We start from the raw sequence: 16,664 nt of genomic DNA, 5'->3' as shown, positions 1-16,664 counted from the left end.
GTTCCCACCACACCCACAATGCCAGGCCCTTCCCTCTTCCAATCCTCCATGCTCCTGACTCCACCCTCTGTCCTCCATGGATTCCTCTTCCACTCCTTCATGCACCTGCTCCATATCTCCCCTGTCACCACTCATGCTTGCTAGTCCTGAGCCTCCATGCAAGCTGCCATTCTCCTTCTCCCCTCCCTAATGCTGCAGAGTTCAAAAGGAAAACCACTGATCTCAGACACAATTGCACAAAGCCGGTTGTGGCACTGCCACCTTTAAACAAATGTGAACTGGGTGCCATGAGATTCTTATGCACTGCTGACTTTAACTTGAGGGTGGGATGTGATTTAAAAAGTTTTATCCTAATGAGTATTCATGGCATGCAAATATATCACAACTGGGAACCTGCCACAGGATGGCGTGATGCCTGATATGCCACACCATACAGCTGACTTAATCTTTGCATCTTAACCCGCCATCAGGAAGTTGAAATTTTGGCTCCCACCTAAGTTAGTCACACTGCATGCCAGGTTTTCCGTGCTTGCAGGCTCCATAAAATCCCCTCCCCCATAAATTCTCTCTTTACTTTTTATATAATACGTCAATTTGACATTATTTGCAGCTAAGTAGCAAATCCTGACAATTCAAGAAACAAAGATTGCAGTTTTTTCACAATACAGGTGAAGGAGCTGCGATCTTCTAAAATAGCCCCCAGTCCAGTTATCCAAAGAGTCGGTGGAGAACACATCCCCACTGACCCTGGCTGCCCCACAGCCATTTTATGCTCAAATTAGCTTGGTTGGCAGTAGGCAACACTTCCACCCCTCACTCGGGAGAAAGTCCCGCCTTGAAGAATTGTCGGCTAATCTGAATAGCTGACAATTCTCCAGTCCCTTGAGCAACAGCACTGCAGTGGCTATAAGAGGAACTGCATGGAGCTGACCAAGACTAAGTCCCAGGAACCAGCGGCCCAGTTAAGTGTCAGGGGTCCCAGGGTGGGGAAGGTAGGAAAGGCCTTGGGGGCGAGGGGGACAATTGGGATTGGAGGAGGATAGGCCAGGGAGGCGGGTGGTGGTGTGGTGGGGGGGGGTCCGGAATGCAACCCCAGTCAGATGGGGCCTCTGATGAAGGTGGCAGCCCCCCATGCCTTCCCACCCCTGAGAGAATCTGTTCCTGCAATTTCATGCTCCCCCCAGCATAAAAGCTCAGGGGAGGTTGGTGAGTCCAAAATTCTGACCATAGTGATAAACTGCCATCACTAGAAGGGAAATGTAATTACACTGGAACAAGTTTACATGGACAGTTTCTGTTATAATGACAAACTGAGGAGTTTATCATGGATTGAAGTTGGCAGAAAGTGTAATACATAGATTTTAATATATTATGGATGTATATCTATGGATAGATTTTTTTTGGAAGCCTTGTTGTATTTCAAATCAAATTTAAGTCTGACACAATTTGTAATTATATGTGGAAAATAGAAAGATGTTTTTTGGTGACAGGTGCCACAGCCAACTTTGATCGCAAGGTTTGGACCTTTCTCTCTCCACAATTGCTGCCAGACCTGCTAAGTATTTCACACATTTTATTTTTTTACTTAAAGACCAAGTATTCCATTTGCCTAATCAATGGTGATAAAGACGCAAAACAATTGCATTTATACATGACTTACTGAAACTTACTCTCCGATGGAATGCTGGGAGTCCATATTGCTCTGCACATCATAATTATTGAATTTGAGCCCCCAAACTCAGAGTGATATAACGCCACTAGCTTGATGGTCACCTTTCGGAGGTTGGTCACTACCATTGGCTAACCTAATGGTTGTTAACAATAGCGATCTATATGTTAGATTTGATGGATACATTAGCTACCTGGCAAAGATTTAAATGTTGACCCTGCCAATATCAATAATTATCAATACTTATATCAGTACAAGAAACAGGTATCATAAATGTAATTTAAAAGTTATCTATATGGAGTTTCAAAAGTGTACACACACCTGTATGTATTCGCAGGTGAACTTTCAGATGATGGGATGTTCTGAACGATTTCCCGCAGTAAGGGCAATCCCTCGTGGCTGATCCGGGGACTCGATCTCTCAGTAAAGAAGGCTGTTGTATTCCTGCAGGCCTCCCCACTTCCTCTCCTATATCTACAATGCACACAAATTAGCACCATCATTACAACAGACGTTAGAAGTTTCTCCACTGATTTTGCTAACGCAACACAAAGTGAATCTTGTCAATAGTGCATCTTTCTGTTGCACATTGGAAGCTGACAGAATGCTGACAACTCGCATGTTTGCTTATTTTTTCACCAATTTTTTTAGTTTCTCCCATCATCATCTTTTAGCAGCAGATGGCATATTTCATTTAAATGAATAATAGAAAAAATGGAAACAGCTGCATCAGCAGCATGCCTGATTCAGTGTATTATTCAGGCTTCATACAGAGCTGCACTGGGAAGCTGTGCAGGGTACTGCTGAGAGCAAAAGTGGAAAGTAAAACAACAGTTGCTAAATGATCATCTTATTGGAAACTATATTAAATGATCTCCCCTCACCCAAACATTTCTCTGTTTTCACGTGTTGTGCCGACATAAATTTTTAATGTTTAGCTTGTGCATTTTGGTTCCCATTTGATCTACTCCAACCAAAAGCAAGCACAGTTCAAAGGTAGAAGAAACTGCCCAATGCCTACATTTTTGAGTCAGTGTAAACACTGTATTGATCAGTACTTTTCAAAACTAGAAATGATCTAACATGGAAGTAAGATCATTGAGAAAAATGCCCACAGTAGGTTGGTGCAATAAAACACCTTGAGGGGTTCTCTAAATTACACATGAAAAAAATAAGAAAAGCTCAATCATCGGAAAAGAGCATGCAGAGTACTACAGTTTGCTCCTCCAGTACTATGACTTACCTTATCGAGCTAGACTGTGAATGCCCCTAATGACTTTGATATTTATACATTACATGGAAGATCATTCTAAATGTTTTAGCACTGCTTGAATTCAGAGTTTTTTGTTCTCAATATGACTTAAATTTCTCATTTATTCATTTCAATTTACATCCTCTAGTGCGACCAGCCTGACTTACCTTGAAGTAATATTCTGGGTTCACCTTAACGAGACCTGTTAATAATTTATATACTTCTTGGGATCTAAGTTTAGGATATTTTAATGAGCCTTTCGCCCTGGGTTCCCAGTAAGCAGACATTGTGTTCTCTACAATCTAGAAGTTACAGCTTCTCAGATTCTGCCCCTAAATAGATCTTGTACCCTTAGGGCTTACACCAACCTTAAATTGCTGATGACCTCAAGATCACTGCTTCACTTGATGTTGTTTTGAAAAATGAAAGTATCAGCGCACCATCATCAAGGTGATATCAGGTTCCGAATTGAGCTACTAGTCTTATTTCCAATGACAAAAGCAATCACTAGATAACATAAATCGTACACAATTACTGCACTAAGCTTCCAAGCTTTTTGAACCTCTAGGGCAGGGTCTTTAGGCTGGCATGCAGGTGCGATCGGCAGGCCCAGGTGCGGCTGGGGAACAGACCGCCAACCGCGATCGGCCACCCAACCGCAATTTCACGCTGGCTGGCCAATTAACGACCAGCCAGTGTGAAGTGCCGCTGAAATGCTCAGCATTGCCAGGGTGGGGGGGGCGGGAGGAGGGCGGTTGCTGACATAAGCATGGGCATGGCCGTGGGCGAGGGCTGATCGAAAGCTCCCTGAAGGCAGAGAGCTGCCTCAGGAAGCTAAGGACTTCAAAACCAATAAATAAAGTTTTTGAAATCCGGGAAAAAATGTCCATACATCAACTGAACATGTACATGATGAAAATTCTGTCCATACATTTTTATTGTTTTTAAATTTAATAGCAGAAACCTCATTCCGCCCTTAGATGAGGTTTCATCAAAAATGCAAATCTGCCTGGCAAATTCATCGTCCACCAACTGTAAGGTTGGACAGGCCACAATAAATCAGGGACAGTTGGAATGTTAACAACTTTAATTGCCTTCTTAATGGTCGGTGGGCACACTTCCAACACGTGTACGCCCAACAACAGAAATATCGCGCTCGCCCGACATCATCTCACACGATTTCAAGTCCAATTGGGTCAGGTGTGCGCCCGCATGCCAACCGAAAAATTCTGCCCCTAGTCTTTCCCACTGGTGTCTTTTTGTCTCTTTTTGCCTCCAGTCCAATGGTGGTCAGTGTGGGGGGGAGCTGGGGTGTGCGGCATTGGGTGGTCAGTGGGGATGGTCAGTGGAGGGCTGCTTTGTTGGGGAGGATGGTTAGGGGGAGGGGAGGGCAGTCGGGGTGGGGTGGTCCCATTGAGTTCATGAGGATAGTTAGGGGGATCCCATGGGAGGTCGGGGGAGTGGGGGGAGTCCCATGAGTGGGTCAGGGTGAGTAGTTGAGAGGTGTGGGTGGTTAGTGGCGGGGGTGGGGCATAGTCCCGGGGGGTCCTATGGCGAGTTGGAGGAGTGGGAGGAGTCCCGTGGGGGTTTGGGGAATAGTCTGGGGAGTTTTTTGAAAAGGTAACAGCGATGGCTGATGAGGGCAAGGCCATTGATGTGTCTATATGGACTTCCAAAAGGCGTTCGATATGATGCCACACAATAGACTTGTGAGGAAAGTTATAGGTCATGAAATAAAAGGGACAGTGGTAAAGTGGATACAAAATTAGCTGAGGGATAGGAAACAGAGAGTAATGCTTAATGGGAATTTTTTGGGCTGGAAGAAGGTTTGTAGTGGAGTTCCCCAGGGGTAACATTGGGACCCTTACTTTTTCTGATACATAAGATCTAGATCTTGGAGTGCAGGGGGCGATTTCAAAGTTTGCGGACGACACAAAACTTGGGAGAATTGTAAACAGTGAGGAGGACAGGGTAGAACTTCAAAAGGACATTGACACATTGGTGGAGTGGATAAATAGGTGGCAGATGAAGTTCATTGAGGATGAACTTTGGACAGACAGTATAAAATAAAGGATACTATTCTAAACGGTGTGCAGGAGCAGAGAGACATGGGTGTATATGTACATAAGTCATTAAAGGTGGCAGGACAGGTAGAGAGAGCTTTCTAAAGCACTCAGTATTCTAGGCTTCATTAATAGGGGCATAGAGTACAAGAGCAGGGAGGTTAATGATGAACTTATATAAGACACTGGTTAGATGGCTGGAGTTTTGTTTACAGTTCTGGCCACCACACTATAGGAAGGATGTGAACACATTGGAGACAGAATAGAAGACGTTTACGAGAATGGTTCCAGGGATGAACACTTCAAATATGAGGAAAGATTGGGAAGATTGGAGAAGATGGAACTGTTTTCCTTGGAGAGGATAAGGCTAAGAGGTGACTTGATAGAAGTTTTCAAAATCAAGAGGGGCCTGGACAGAATAGATAAGGAGAAACTGTTCCCACTCATAAATGGATTGAGAACCAGAGGGCACAGTTTTAAAGTGTTTTGCAAAAGAAGCAAATGTAAGGTGAGAAGAAACTTTTTCACACAGCGAGTAGTTAGGGTTTTGAAAGCACTGTCTGGATGTGTGGTGGAGGCAGGTTCAATTGAGGCATTCAAGAGGGCATTGGATGATTATTTAAATAGAAACAATGTGCAGGGTTACAGGGAAAAGACAGGAGATGGGCACTAAGTTAAAAAGCTCAGAGAACCAGTGCAGACATGATGGGCCAAATGGCCTCCTTCTACACTGTAACAATTCTGTGACTCTGTTATATTCGGGAGGGTGTTGGAATTTAGCAGGGGGTCCATGGGGAGTGGGGGGAGTCCCCTGGGGGATCGGGGGGATGTCAGGACTATAGTTCCCAAAGTTAAAAATGGCTTTACCTATTCCAACATTTCCTGTGTAACTATTACTGTAACACAATAAGAACCGTCCAAAGTTTGCAATTTATATCGTACTTTTGGATGGTTCCATTGCAGAGCAATGGCCCAACAGAAGCTGAAACTTTCTGGGCAATTGCTGTGCAATTGTTACCTGGGGACTTCCAGCAGGGTGGTTCCCCAGCAGATCTTTGGGGTACCTCGATTTATAGCGCCCCGGAGCTCGGAAGTTAGAGGCCATTCGGTAATATTATCACTGTGAATTGTTAAAATTGTCCCCTGCCTATATTACTCTCCACCTGCAAAGTTAGCAAGCTTATATTTGGTTCTGTATATTCAAAATAGCAGAGGTTCAAACACCAGTCACTGCAGGATTCCCACAGTCTTATACAACACATCTCATTTGTTTTCTATTTTTTACCAATTTACTGATTACCAATGGTTTTTACTTTATTAAAACTCTTTAATCTGGGATCCCTTGTCAGAGACTTTCTAAAAGCCTTAGGACAAAATTTTCCGCTCATCAGGTGAGCGTACGCCTGACTCGAATGAGCGTAAAATGACACGCGATATTTCTGTCGGGGGCATGCGCTTGAGTCAGCAGTGCACCTGCTGACAATTAAAAGGCCTATTAAGGCCATTAACAATCCAATTGAATTAAATTTTTGGCGGCCAAGTGTGCTTTGCATTTTTTGCAGAACCTCATCCACAGGCGGGGTGAGTTTTTGATCCATCATTGAAAAAAAAATTAAATTTTCATATTAATTTCTTACGTGTCCCTGCTCACGTGACATAGTCACATGAGGGGACACATTTGTAACATCTTGAAATGCTTTATTTTTAATTTTTTGTATCTTCATCTCCTTGAGGCAGCTCTGTGCCTCAGGGGCCTTTTGCTGTATGCGAGGATGCGTGAACTTTCACACTCGCCCTCCTCCCACCGCCCACCCCCACACAGGCAGTGCTGAAGCACATGTTTCACGCTGGGGGGCCTTAATTGGTAGTCCGGCCCCGATTGCGGGCGGCGGGCGGCTTCCCCACCGCTCCCACCCTCCCCCGTTGAGGCCGTCTGACAAGGGCAAAATTCTGCCCTTAATAAACTATATTGTAGGGAGTTCCACAACCTGCCTTATTTGTAGCATCATTGAATAAGTGAAGGTTAGTCAAAGAAGCTTTTCTAAATCCATGCCTGCTGTTTCTTATTAACCCATCTAGATTCTCCTCCTTAGATTGGTTTCCATTATTTTATCAGTTAGAGATGTTACACTAGTAATTCTATAGTTGTCTGAACCAAATGTGTCCTCCTTTGTGTCAAAACACAATCAGTGATTGATAGCACCACTATAGGCATTCTGATTTTCATCCAGGAATTCCAGTACATATGTTCTGCTATATGAGTAGAACTTACTTGAAGAGACCCAGGGTAAAATCTAGTTTATTGTTAATTAAGCAGCATCACTTATTTTATAATTGCTCCTAGAGAATAGGGGGAAATTGATTCAGACTGTTCCCTTAGATATGATAATCACACAAAATTTCCCCAATTAAAGTGTCTCGGCTTTGGGAGAACTGGGTTTGATTCTGGATTCATCTGTTTGTTGTGGCATAATTATTCATCCCACTCATTAACTATTAGCATTTTGCCTGCAACCCTACTCCGAAAATTGTACTTTTGTTTCTGCTGTTTTTATAACAATGGACTCTTTGTATGGGTTTGTGTCTGTCAATTTATTGAATAATTCTTCTAAAAATGCTTCAATTTGATTAGATTAAAATTTTCATTTACAAAAAAAGGAATTGCAAAATCACTATAGGAACATGTCACAATCATTTCTCAAAGACAGTTCGGCATCTCTGTCCAGAACTTCAAATGTAAGAAGCAAAAGTATCAACTTATGCAGCAGAGGGAGCTCTTTTGAAGCCAGGAACAAGCAGCAGCAACATGGTCCCCTTTCATCTTTGCTTATCAATAGCTAACCATCAGACCGATTTGGGCACACATGATTGCTGCAACCCTTTTCAAACATTCTTTCTTTTAGAAGCATCCTTTACTTGGGTCTTGACCATGCAATTTGTTCCAACATTTGTACAACTGCATTTTATTCTATATAAATAGAAAAAGCATGGAAACCACCATGAATGTCCCTGATAGAAATACTCTCTTTGTGGGAGGGAGAAATGACTATGCTGAAAAATCCCTGTGGGAAACATAGACGATTTGGAGAAAAGCAGAATGTTTGACAGTTCCAAGTAATGTGCTCTTTTAGAGAATCACAAGTGGCCTCAATCATGGAATGAAGGGCCCAGGTTTCTGAGTTTCTCCAAACAATCAGTTTTAGTCAGCTCAGTAAATAAAATAGGAGAAGTGAGAGATTCCCTCCAAAAGAGAAATGGTCTGAGGTAAAGTTTTCAAAACAGAAAAAGAATTGAACAGAGGTAAAATGCTCCCTCTAGAACAGTTCAATGGAGATGAAGTGCTCCCTATAGAGAAGAATTTAAATAGAAGTTAAGTGCTCAGTCTAGAGATTTCATTGAGTAGAGATGAGACACTGTTCATAGAAAAGGAGTTTGTGGAAGTAAAGTGCTCCTTCTGGACAAGGAGTTGAGTGGAGATAAAAGGTTCCCTCTGGAGAAGAATGGAAAGCCGATTTGAGTTGCTCATGTGAATCTTGTGGTAGTCAATTACAAAGTTACATTGTGGCCTGCCCAATTGGGTAGAGATGGGCGCAAGTTACAGAGAACAATGAAGGCTGACCCAGCAAATAATTAACAGCACTCATCACTTCACCATCTCCAGTACACAATGCAACCTCTAAACAAATGCACTGTGCAATAATACTAATACTTATAGTATCGATATGGTAAATTCTTGATACTTGAATTTTGATAATGCATTAAATTGCATTACATTAATAAAATTTACAAAAAAATTCATTCTTACCCAATGGGGACTTTACAACCCTTGGGAAAGCACAAGTTCTGCATGCCTAATTTACAGGTAGCTAACTGCTGGATCCTAAAGCACTGCTTGTATTTATAATCAAGGTATGAAGGGGAATGGAGCTCCATGTGTTTTTCTAGCAACAGAACATAGGATCTGAAGTAAACCATTTAACCCTTCAAGCCTGCTCCGCCATTCAGTATGATCATGGTTGATCTTCTAATATCCCCTTGATTCCCTTAGTACCTAAAGATCTATTGATTTCTGACTTGAATATACTCAATGACTAAACATGCACAGCCCTCTGCACTAGAAAATTCCAAAGATTCACAACCTTTTTCAGTAAAGAATTTCTCCTCATCTTGGCCTGAAATGGCATGCCTCTTATTCTGAGATGGTGATCCCAAATTTCAGTTTCTCGAGCCAGTGGGAACATCCTTCCAGCATCTGGCCTGTCAAGCCCCTGAAGAATTTTATATGTTTTAAAGAGGTCACCTCTCATTCTTATAAACTCTAGGCAATCTAGGCCTTGTCAACTCAATGGGCAGAATTTTGCCCTTGGTGGGCATGCGGGCCGCACCGGCTCAGGAGCCAATTAAGGCCCGCTTAGTGGCCTTCCCAACAAGAAGCACATAGCGCTTCCTGTGCCGGGGAGGGAGGGAACCCCCCGCTGTCAAAGTGCGCTCTTTCGTGAAAGAGCGCACTGCTCCCTGAAAGTAAGTGCTGTCTCAGGGAGATTAGTGACAGTGCACAAAAGTTAAAAAATAGAAAAATAAAAATATTATTAACATGTCCCCCTCATGTGACAATGTCACACGAGATGGGATATGTTAATGAAAACAACGTAAACTTTATAAAAATGGACATGAAACCTCATCCCACCAGTGGATGAGGTTTCATGCATTATCAGAAGCTCGCTGGGGCTCCTGGCCTGCCCACCAATCTTAAGGTTGGACGGGCAGGTCTTTAATGATCTTAATTCGCCTGTCAATGCCCTCAATTGGCCATTGACAGGTCGGCGGGCGGACAGCTGATTTCTCTGTCTGCCCGCCTTCCTAAAAATTTAAAGGGACCGGGATGAGGTCAGGGGTTCCTCCCAATGTCATTCCAAGTCATTTTCCCGTCGGCGAGCAGGTCCCGCCCCCAAATCGCCGACAGGAAAGTTCTGGAGAATAACTCTTCGGAGGAAAATCATCTCAGGAATCAATCCTTTTTTTAAATTCATTCATGGCATGTGGGTGTCGCTGGCTAGGCCAGCATTTATTGCCCATCCTTAATTGCCCCTTGAGAAGGTGGTGGTTAGCTTCCTTCTTGAACTGGTGCAGTTCATGTGATGTAGGCACACCCATAGTGCTGTTAGGGAGGGAGTTCTATGATTTTGACCCAGCGATAGTGAAGGAACGGCGACATATTTCAAAGTCATGTGTGTGGCTTGGAGGGGAACTTCCAGGTGGTGGTGTTCCTATGGGTATGCTTCCTTTGTCCTTCCAGTCATGGGTTTGGAAAGTGATGTCTGAAAAGTCTTGGTGAGTTCCTGCAGTGCATCATGTAAATGGTACACCTTGTTGCTACGGTGCATCAGTGGAGGGAGTGAATGTTTGTGGATGGGTTGCCAATCAAGTGGCTGCTTTGTCCTGGATGGTGTAGATCTTCTTGAATGTTGTTGGAGCTGCACTCATCCAGGAAAGTGGAGAGCATTCCATCACATTCCTGACTTGTGTCTTGTAGATGGTGGACAGGCTTTGGGGAGTGAAGGGGTGAGTTACTCATCACAGGATTCCTAGCCTCTGATCTGCTCTTGTAGTAACAGTATTTATATGGCTAGTCCAGTTCAGTTTCTGGTCAGAGGTAGCCCCCAGGATGCTGACATTGGGGGATCCAGCGATGGCAATGCCATTGAATGTCAAGGGGTGATAGTTAGATTCTCTCTTGTTGGAGATGGTCATTGCCGGGCACTTGTGTGGCGCGAATGTTACTTGCCACTTGTCAGCCTAAGCCTGGATACTGTCCAGGTCTTGCTGCATTTGGACATGGGCTGCTTCAGTATCTGAAGAGTCGTGAATGGTGCTGAACATTGTGCAATCATCAGCAAACATCCCCACTTCTGACCTTATGATGGAAGGAAGGTCATTGATGAAATCGCTGAAGATGCTTGGGCCTAGGATACTACCCTGAGGAACTCCTGCAGTGACGTCCTGGGACTGAGATGATTGACTTCCAACAACAACCATCTTCCTTTGTGCTAGGTATGACTGCAACCAGTGGACAGTTTTCCCCCGATTCCCATTGACTCCAGCTTTGTTAGGGTGCCTTGATGCCACACTCGGTCAAATGTTGCCTTGATGTCAAGGGCAGTCACTCTCGCCTCTCCTCTGGAGTTTAGCTGTTTTGTCCATGTTTGAACCAAGGCTGTAATGAGATCAGAAGCTGAATGACCCTGGTGGAACCCAAACTGAGCATCAGTGAGCAGGTCATTGCTAAGCAAGTGCCGCTTGATAGCACTGTTGAAGACATCACTTTACTGATGATTGAGAGGAGCCTGATGGGGTGGTAACTGGCTGGGTTAGATTTATCCTGTTTTTTGTATGCTGGGCAATTTTCCACATAGCTGGGTAGTTGTCAGTGTTGTAGCTGCACTGGAACAGCTTGGCTAAGGGTGCGGCACATTCTGGAGCACAAGTCTTCAGTACTATTGCTGGAATATTGTCAGGGTCAATAGGCTTTGCAGTATTCATTGCCTTCAGTCATTTTTTGATATCATGTGGATTGAATCGAACTGGCTGAAGACCGGCATCTGTGATGCTTGGGACCTCTGGAGGAGAGCGAGATGGATCATCCACTCAGGACTTCTGGCTGAAGATTGTTGCAAATGCTTCAGACTTACCTTTGCACTGATGTGCTGGGCTCCTCCATTGAGGATGGGGATATTTGTGGAGCGTCCTCCTCCAGTGAGTTGTTTAATTGTCCATCACCATTCACGGCTGGATGTGGCAGGACTGCAGAGCTTAGATCTGATCCTTTGGTTGTGGAATCACTTAGCTCTGTCTATCACTTGCTGCTTATGCTGTTTGGCACACAAGTAGTCCTGTGTTTTAACTTCACCAGGTTGACACCTCATTTTTAGGTATGCCTGGTGCTCCTGAGCTCTTCATTGAACCAGGGTTGATCCCCTGGCTTAATGGTAATGGTAGAGTGGGGGACATGCCGGGCCATGAAGTTACAAATTATGGTTGAGTCCAATTCTGCTGCTGCTGATGGCCCACAGAGCCTTATGGGTGGCCAGCCTTGAGTTGCTAGATCTGTTCGAAATCTATCCCATTTAGCACAGTGGTAGTGCCACACAACACGATGGAGGGTATCTTCAATGTGAAGATGGGACTTTGTCTTCACAATGACTGTGCGGTGGTCACTCCCACTGAAACTGTCATGGACAGATGCATCTGCGGCAGGCAGGTTGGTTAGGATGAGGTCAAGTACGTTTTTCCCTCTTGTTGGTTCCCTCAACACCTGCTGCAGACCTGGTCTAGCAGTTATTTCATTTTGGACTCAGCCAGCCTCTGTCAGTTGTGGAATTACTGAGCCACTTTTGGTGGTGAACATTGAAGTCCCCCAGCCAGAGTACATTCTGTACCCTGGTCACCCTCAGTGCTTCTTTCAACATGGTGGAGCATTGATTCATCAGCGGGGAGGGGGCATGGTAATCAGCAGGAGGTCTCCTTGCCCATGTTTGACCTGATATCATGAGACTTCATGGGGTCTGGACTCAACGTTGAAGACTCCCAGGGCAACTCCCTCCTGACAGTATACCACTGTGCCGCCATCTTTTCTAGGTCTGTCCTGCTGGTGGGACAGGACATACCCAGGGATGGTGATAGTGGTGACTGGGACATTATCTGTGAGGTATGATTCTGTGAGTTTTACTATGTCAGGCTGTTGCTTGACTAGTCTTTGGGACAGTTTTCCCAATTTTGGTACTAGCCCCCAGATGTTAGTAAGGAGGACTATGCAGGGTCAACATGGCTGAGTTTGCCGTTTCTTTTCCAGTGCCTAGTTCAATGTTGGATGATCCGTCTAGCTTCATTCCTTACAGAATTTCTCGCAATGTTGTTTGGCCAGGAATATGGTCTGAGGATTACATTTTCTGAGGACCTCTGGTTCAGAGATACAAGTGAAGGTTAGATTGGTGTGGGGAAGCCAAGGGTGCTCATCCCATTGGTCGAGTTGCAAAAATTGAGTTGTAAGTCATGAGTTGAGTTGATTCAGGTGCACATAATTTGGGCTAAATGTTGCAAAGCTACCTGCAAAAGCAGTATTAAAATAGAGGTGCATCACCGAGCACTTTTCACTTGCCAAGGGTTAGCATTTGTCACAGGACACTTGCTGGAAGGCATTTGTCAGGACATAAAATTAGTAGGGTACTTGCCAAGAAGTAAACATTTGTGTCAGACATTGCCAATTGATTGGTAATTGTCACAGGTTTAGAGGTTGCAATAAGAAGCCAGTATTTGACTTAGTTAGTGGCTAAAATAGCTGTCATAAGGCGGGGGATTTCTGTAAAAATCCAGTAGTTGAGATCAGTGGACCCAGTATAGACAGGATTGCCAAGGCTCTTAAAAGAGAGAGAGAGAGAGAGAGAGGAGAAAAGAGAAGAGAGCAAAGAGGAGAGAAATAGGAGCAAGAGTAGGCCATTTGGCCCCTCAAGCCTGCCCCGCCAATGAGATCATGGCTGATCTGCCCAGGCCTGAACAACTCTTTTGTGCCAGCTTCTCATAACGCTCATAGGCAATAGAGAAGAGGAGAGGAGAGGAGAGGAGGGGAGAGGAGAGGAGGGGAGAGGAGAGGAGGGGAGAGGGGAGGAGAGGGGAGAAGAGGAGAGGAGAGGAGAGGAGAGGAGAGGTGAGGTGAGACAGTGCATTTAGCGGGCAGCTGTGAAGAGTGTAGCTTCAGCAGTTAGGGTAGACTGGAAAATTGTGGGCTGGAAAAGGATCTGCTCAAGGTGAATTCTTTAACATACATAAAAATCCCTTTAAAGCTTTGAGTTAAGTTGGCTAAGCTAAAATCTTGAAGGATGTCATTGGTCAAGGGACCAGGTTCAAGGAACCAAGAAGAGAAGATCCGAGAAGAGCCAGGATCCATGGGAAAGATAGACCAACACACATTGAACTTGTGCATCATGCCATGCCTCGACTAGTGAAATGGTCAGCATCAGTCTTTATTGTTCAATAAACCTTGTTAGTTTACATTGTAAATTATTGATTGTCCTTTTTACCAGTGTAGCTATTCCTTGACAATAATTTTCTTACTCTGGGGTTTAATATAGATTCCAAATCCCTACAATACCTTTTCAGCCTTTTTGTTTTCTCCTTACAGTTTACATTCCCATCCATTTATTCCTACACTCTGCTTCCTGTCTGGTAGTAAATCCTCAATCTATGCGAATGCATTACCCCAATTCCATGAGCCCTAATTTTGTGCAATAACCTCTTGTCTAGCATCTCATTGAATGCTTTATGAAAATCTAAATACACTTTTTCCATTGCTTACTCCTTATCCTGCTAGTTACATTCTCACAAAACTAACAGATTTGACAACGCAATTTTCCTTTCATAAATTCATGTTGACTCTGCCAATTCACATCAGAATTAGTGCCCTGCTGCCACATCCCTAATGATAATTCTAGCATTTTGTCTACTACTGTTGTCAGGCTAACCGGCCTGTAGTTTCCTGTTTTCCCTCTTCCTCCTTTCTTGCGTAGTGGGGTTATATTTGCTACCTTTGAATTCACAGGGGCTGTTCTAAAATATATGGAATTCTGGAAAATTAAAACTAACGCATCCACTATCTGTGTAGCCAGCTCTTTTAAAACATTGGCATCTGGGCCATCTGGTCTATGGAACTTGTCAACTATTGGTCCCATTATTTTTCTCCAGTTTTTTACTGACGTTAATTTCCTTAAGTTCCTCATTCTCATTAGACCCTGGTTTCCTTACTATTTTGTGGAATTAGAGAATAGTTACAGCAGAAAAGAAAGCCATTTGCCTGTTGTGTCAGTGCTGGCGCTCTATAAGAGCAACTTAGCTAGTCCCACTCCCTGCCTTTTCTCTATAGCTCTGCAAATCCTCTCTCTTCAGGTAATTATCCAATAGGCATGATTCAATCTGCCTCCACCACACTCTCAGGCAGTACATTCCAGATCCTAACCGCTCGCTGTGCAGAAAAAAATTTTCTCATGTCTTCTCTGGTTCTTTTGTAATTCATCTTAAATTGTTGTATTCTCAATCTTTCTGCTGACAGGAAGTTTCCCCCTATCTACTCTGTTCAGACCCCTCATGATTTTGAATACCTCTATTAAATCTCCTCTCAGCCTTCTCTTTTCTAAAGAGAACAGTCCTAGTTTCCACTATCTATCCACATAACTGAAGACTCTCATCTCGGAACCATTCTCGCAAAATCTTTTCTGCACCCTTTCCAATACCTCCACATCCTTCCTAGAGTCTGGTGCCCAGAATTGGACACAATACCAGTTAAGGCTGAGCCAGTGTTTTATAAAGGTTCACCAAAACTTCCTGGCATTTGTACTATATGCCCCTATTTATAAAGCCCAGCATCCCTATGCCTTATTAAGTTCTTTCTCAACCTGTCCTGCCAGCTTCAACAATTTGTGCACAGAAGCCCAGGTTCCTCTACTCCTTTAAAACCATCTTTGTGTCTTTCACCATGAAAACAGATACGAAACATTTGTTTAATGCCTCTGCCATTGCCCTATACCCCATTATAAATTTTCTGTCTCAGTCTCTGAGGGACCCACTTTTGCTTTCACTTATATATTCCTTTTTACATACCTGTAGAAGTTTTATAATGTTTTAACATCTCTTGCTAGTTTGTACTTGTATTCTCTTTTCTCTTTCTTATCATTCCTTGCTGAATTCTAATATCTTCCCACTCTCAGGCTTACTACTCTTTTGCCAATGTTGCAAGCCTCTTCCTTTAATCTAATACTCTCTCTAACTTTTCCTCTTAGCCACAGTTGGATCACTTTTCCTGTGGTGAACAAAGAAAGGGAAAATAAGTAGCAAATAAGGAAAAGTAGTCAGTAATGGGAAGAGTAAAGAAATATCACTCACCATTGATTGATAGAATGCTTCTGCTTTTTGAAGAAAAATAACAATTTTTGGCCCAAAATTAACTAAAAGCTTATGCCAAGCCAATGGCGCAAGTGTGTCAAACTGCTGACTTTTGGCACAAAATGTTGAGCACATCTGCTTATGCTGTTTTTCACTACAATCAAACTTCCTTGATCTTTTATGCTGATGTTGTAAAACCTCACACAACCCTCTGCTACTCATTAACATAGCTCCACCTCCATGCAGAAGTAGAGCTCATGCAAATTTCCTGCATTTATCTCAGTTCTGATTGGGCTGCAAAATTTACACCTAGAGGTTTTGAGCATAGAACCCAAGGCCAGATTTCTAATGTTTTACGGTGATTTTTCTTCAGCATTTTATTTGATTTCTCCTCAATGAGACCTAAAATATATTTTTGCATCATTAAAAAAACTTCCACAATTGTGTTTTCTTAAACCTAATTTGCCAAATGTGCATAAATTATACTTTCATTGCTTCAAACTCTAATTTTTGTGCTAAAAGGTGGAATAGGGCATCAATGCAGCACTTTCCTTGAGTCGCCATTGTTTACGTTGATTCCTATTTGTTTTACATGGGTTTTTATCTTCTTTCAGATGCCAATGAGATTCTGAGGAAATGTTGACATAACTGGAAGGTTGGCATACATCTTGATGTAACTTGCTGTTATGTCATTTTAGAAAATTGCAGGCTGAACTTTCCAGTTTGAGTATCACTGCTCATTTTGAGTGTT

The 16,664-nt window shown here is 43.3% G+C and overlaps 1 protein-coding gene across 1 annotated transcript in view; it reads right to left on the bottom strand.

The window, feature by feature from the left end:
* Positions 1-16,664, bottom strand: part of znf536 (zinc finger protein 536) — a 560,712-nt gene that overhangs the window by 162,050 nt on the left and 381,998 nt on the right. The window contains exon 6 of the mRNA XM_041192428.1: positions 1,991-2,143. Coding sequence (XP_041048362.1) covers positions 1,991-2,143 — 153 coding nt within the window. The remainder of the gene's footprint in view (positions 1-1,990; positions 2,144-16,664) is intronic.

Source organism: Carcharodon carcharias, chromosome 7, assembly GCF_017639515.1.
Source record: "Carcharodon carcharias isolate sCarCar2 chromosome 7, sCarCar2.pri, whole genome shotgun sequence".
NCBI classification, from domain to species: Eukaryota; Metazoa; Chordata; class Chondrichthyes; order Lamniformes; family Lamnidae; genus Carcharodon; species Carcharodon carcharias.
This window is presented reverse-complemented; position numbering and strand designations above follow the sequence as displayed.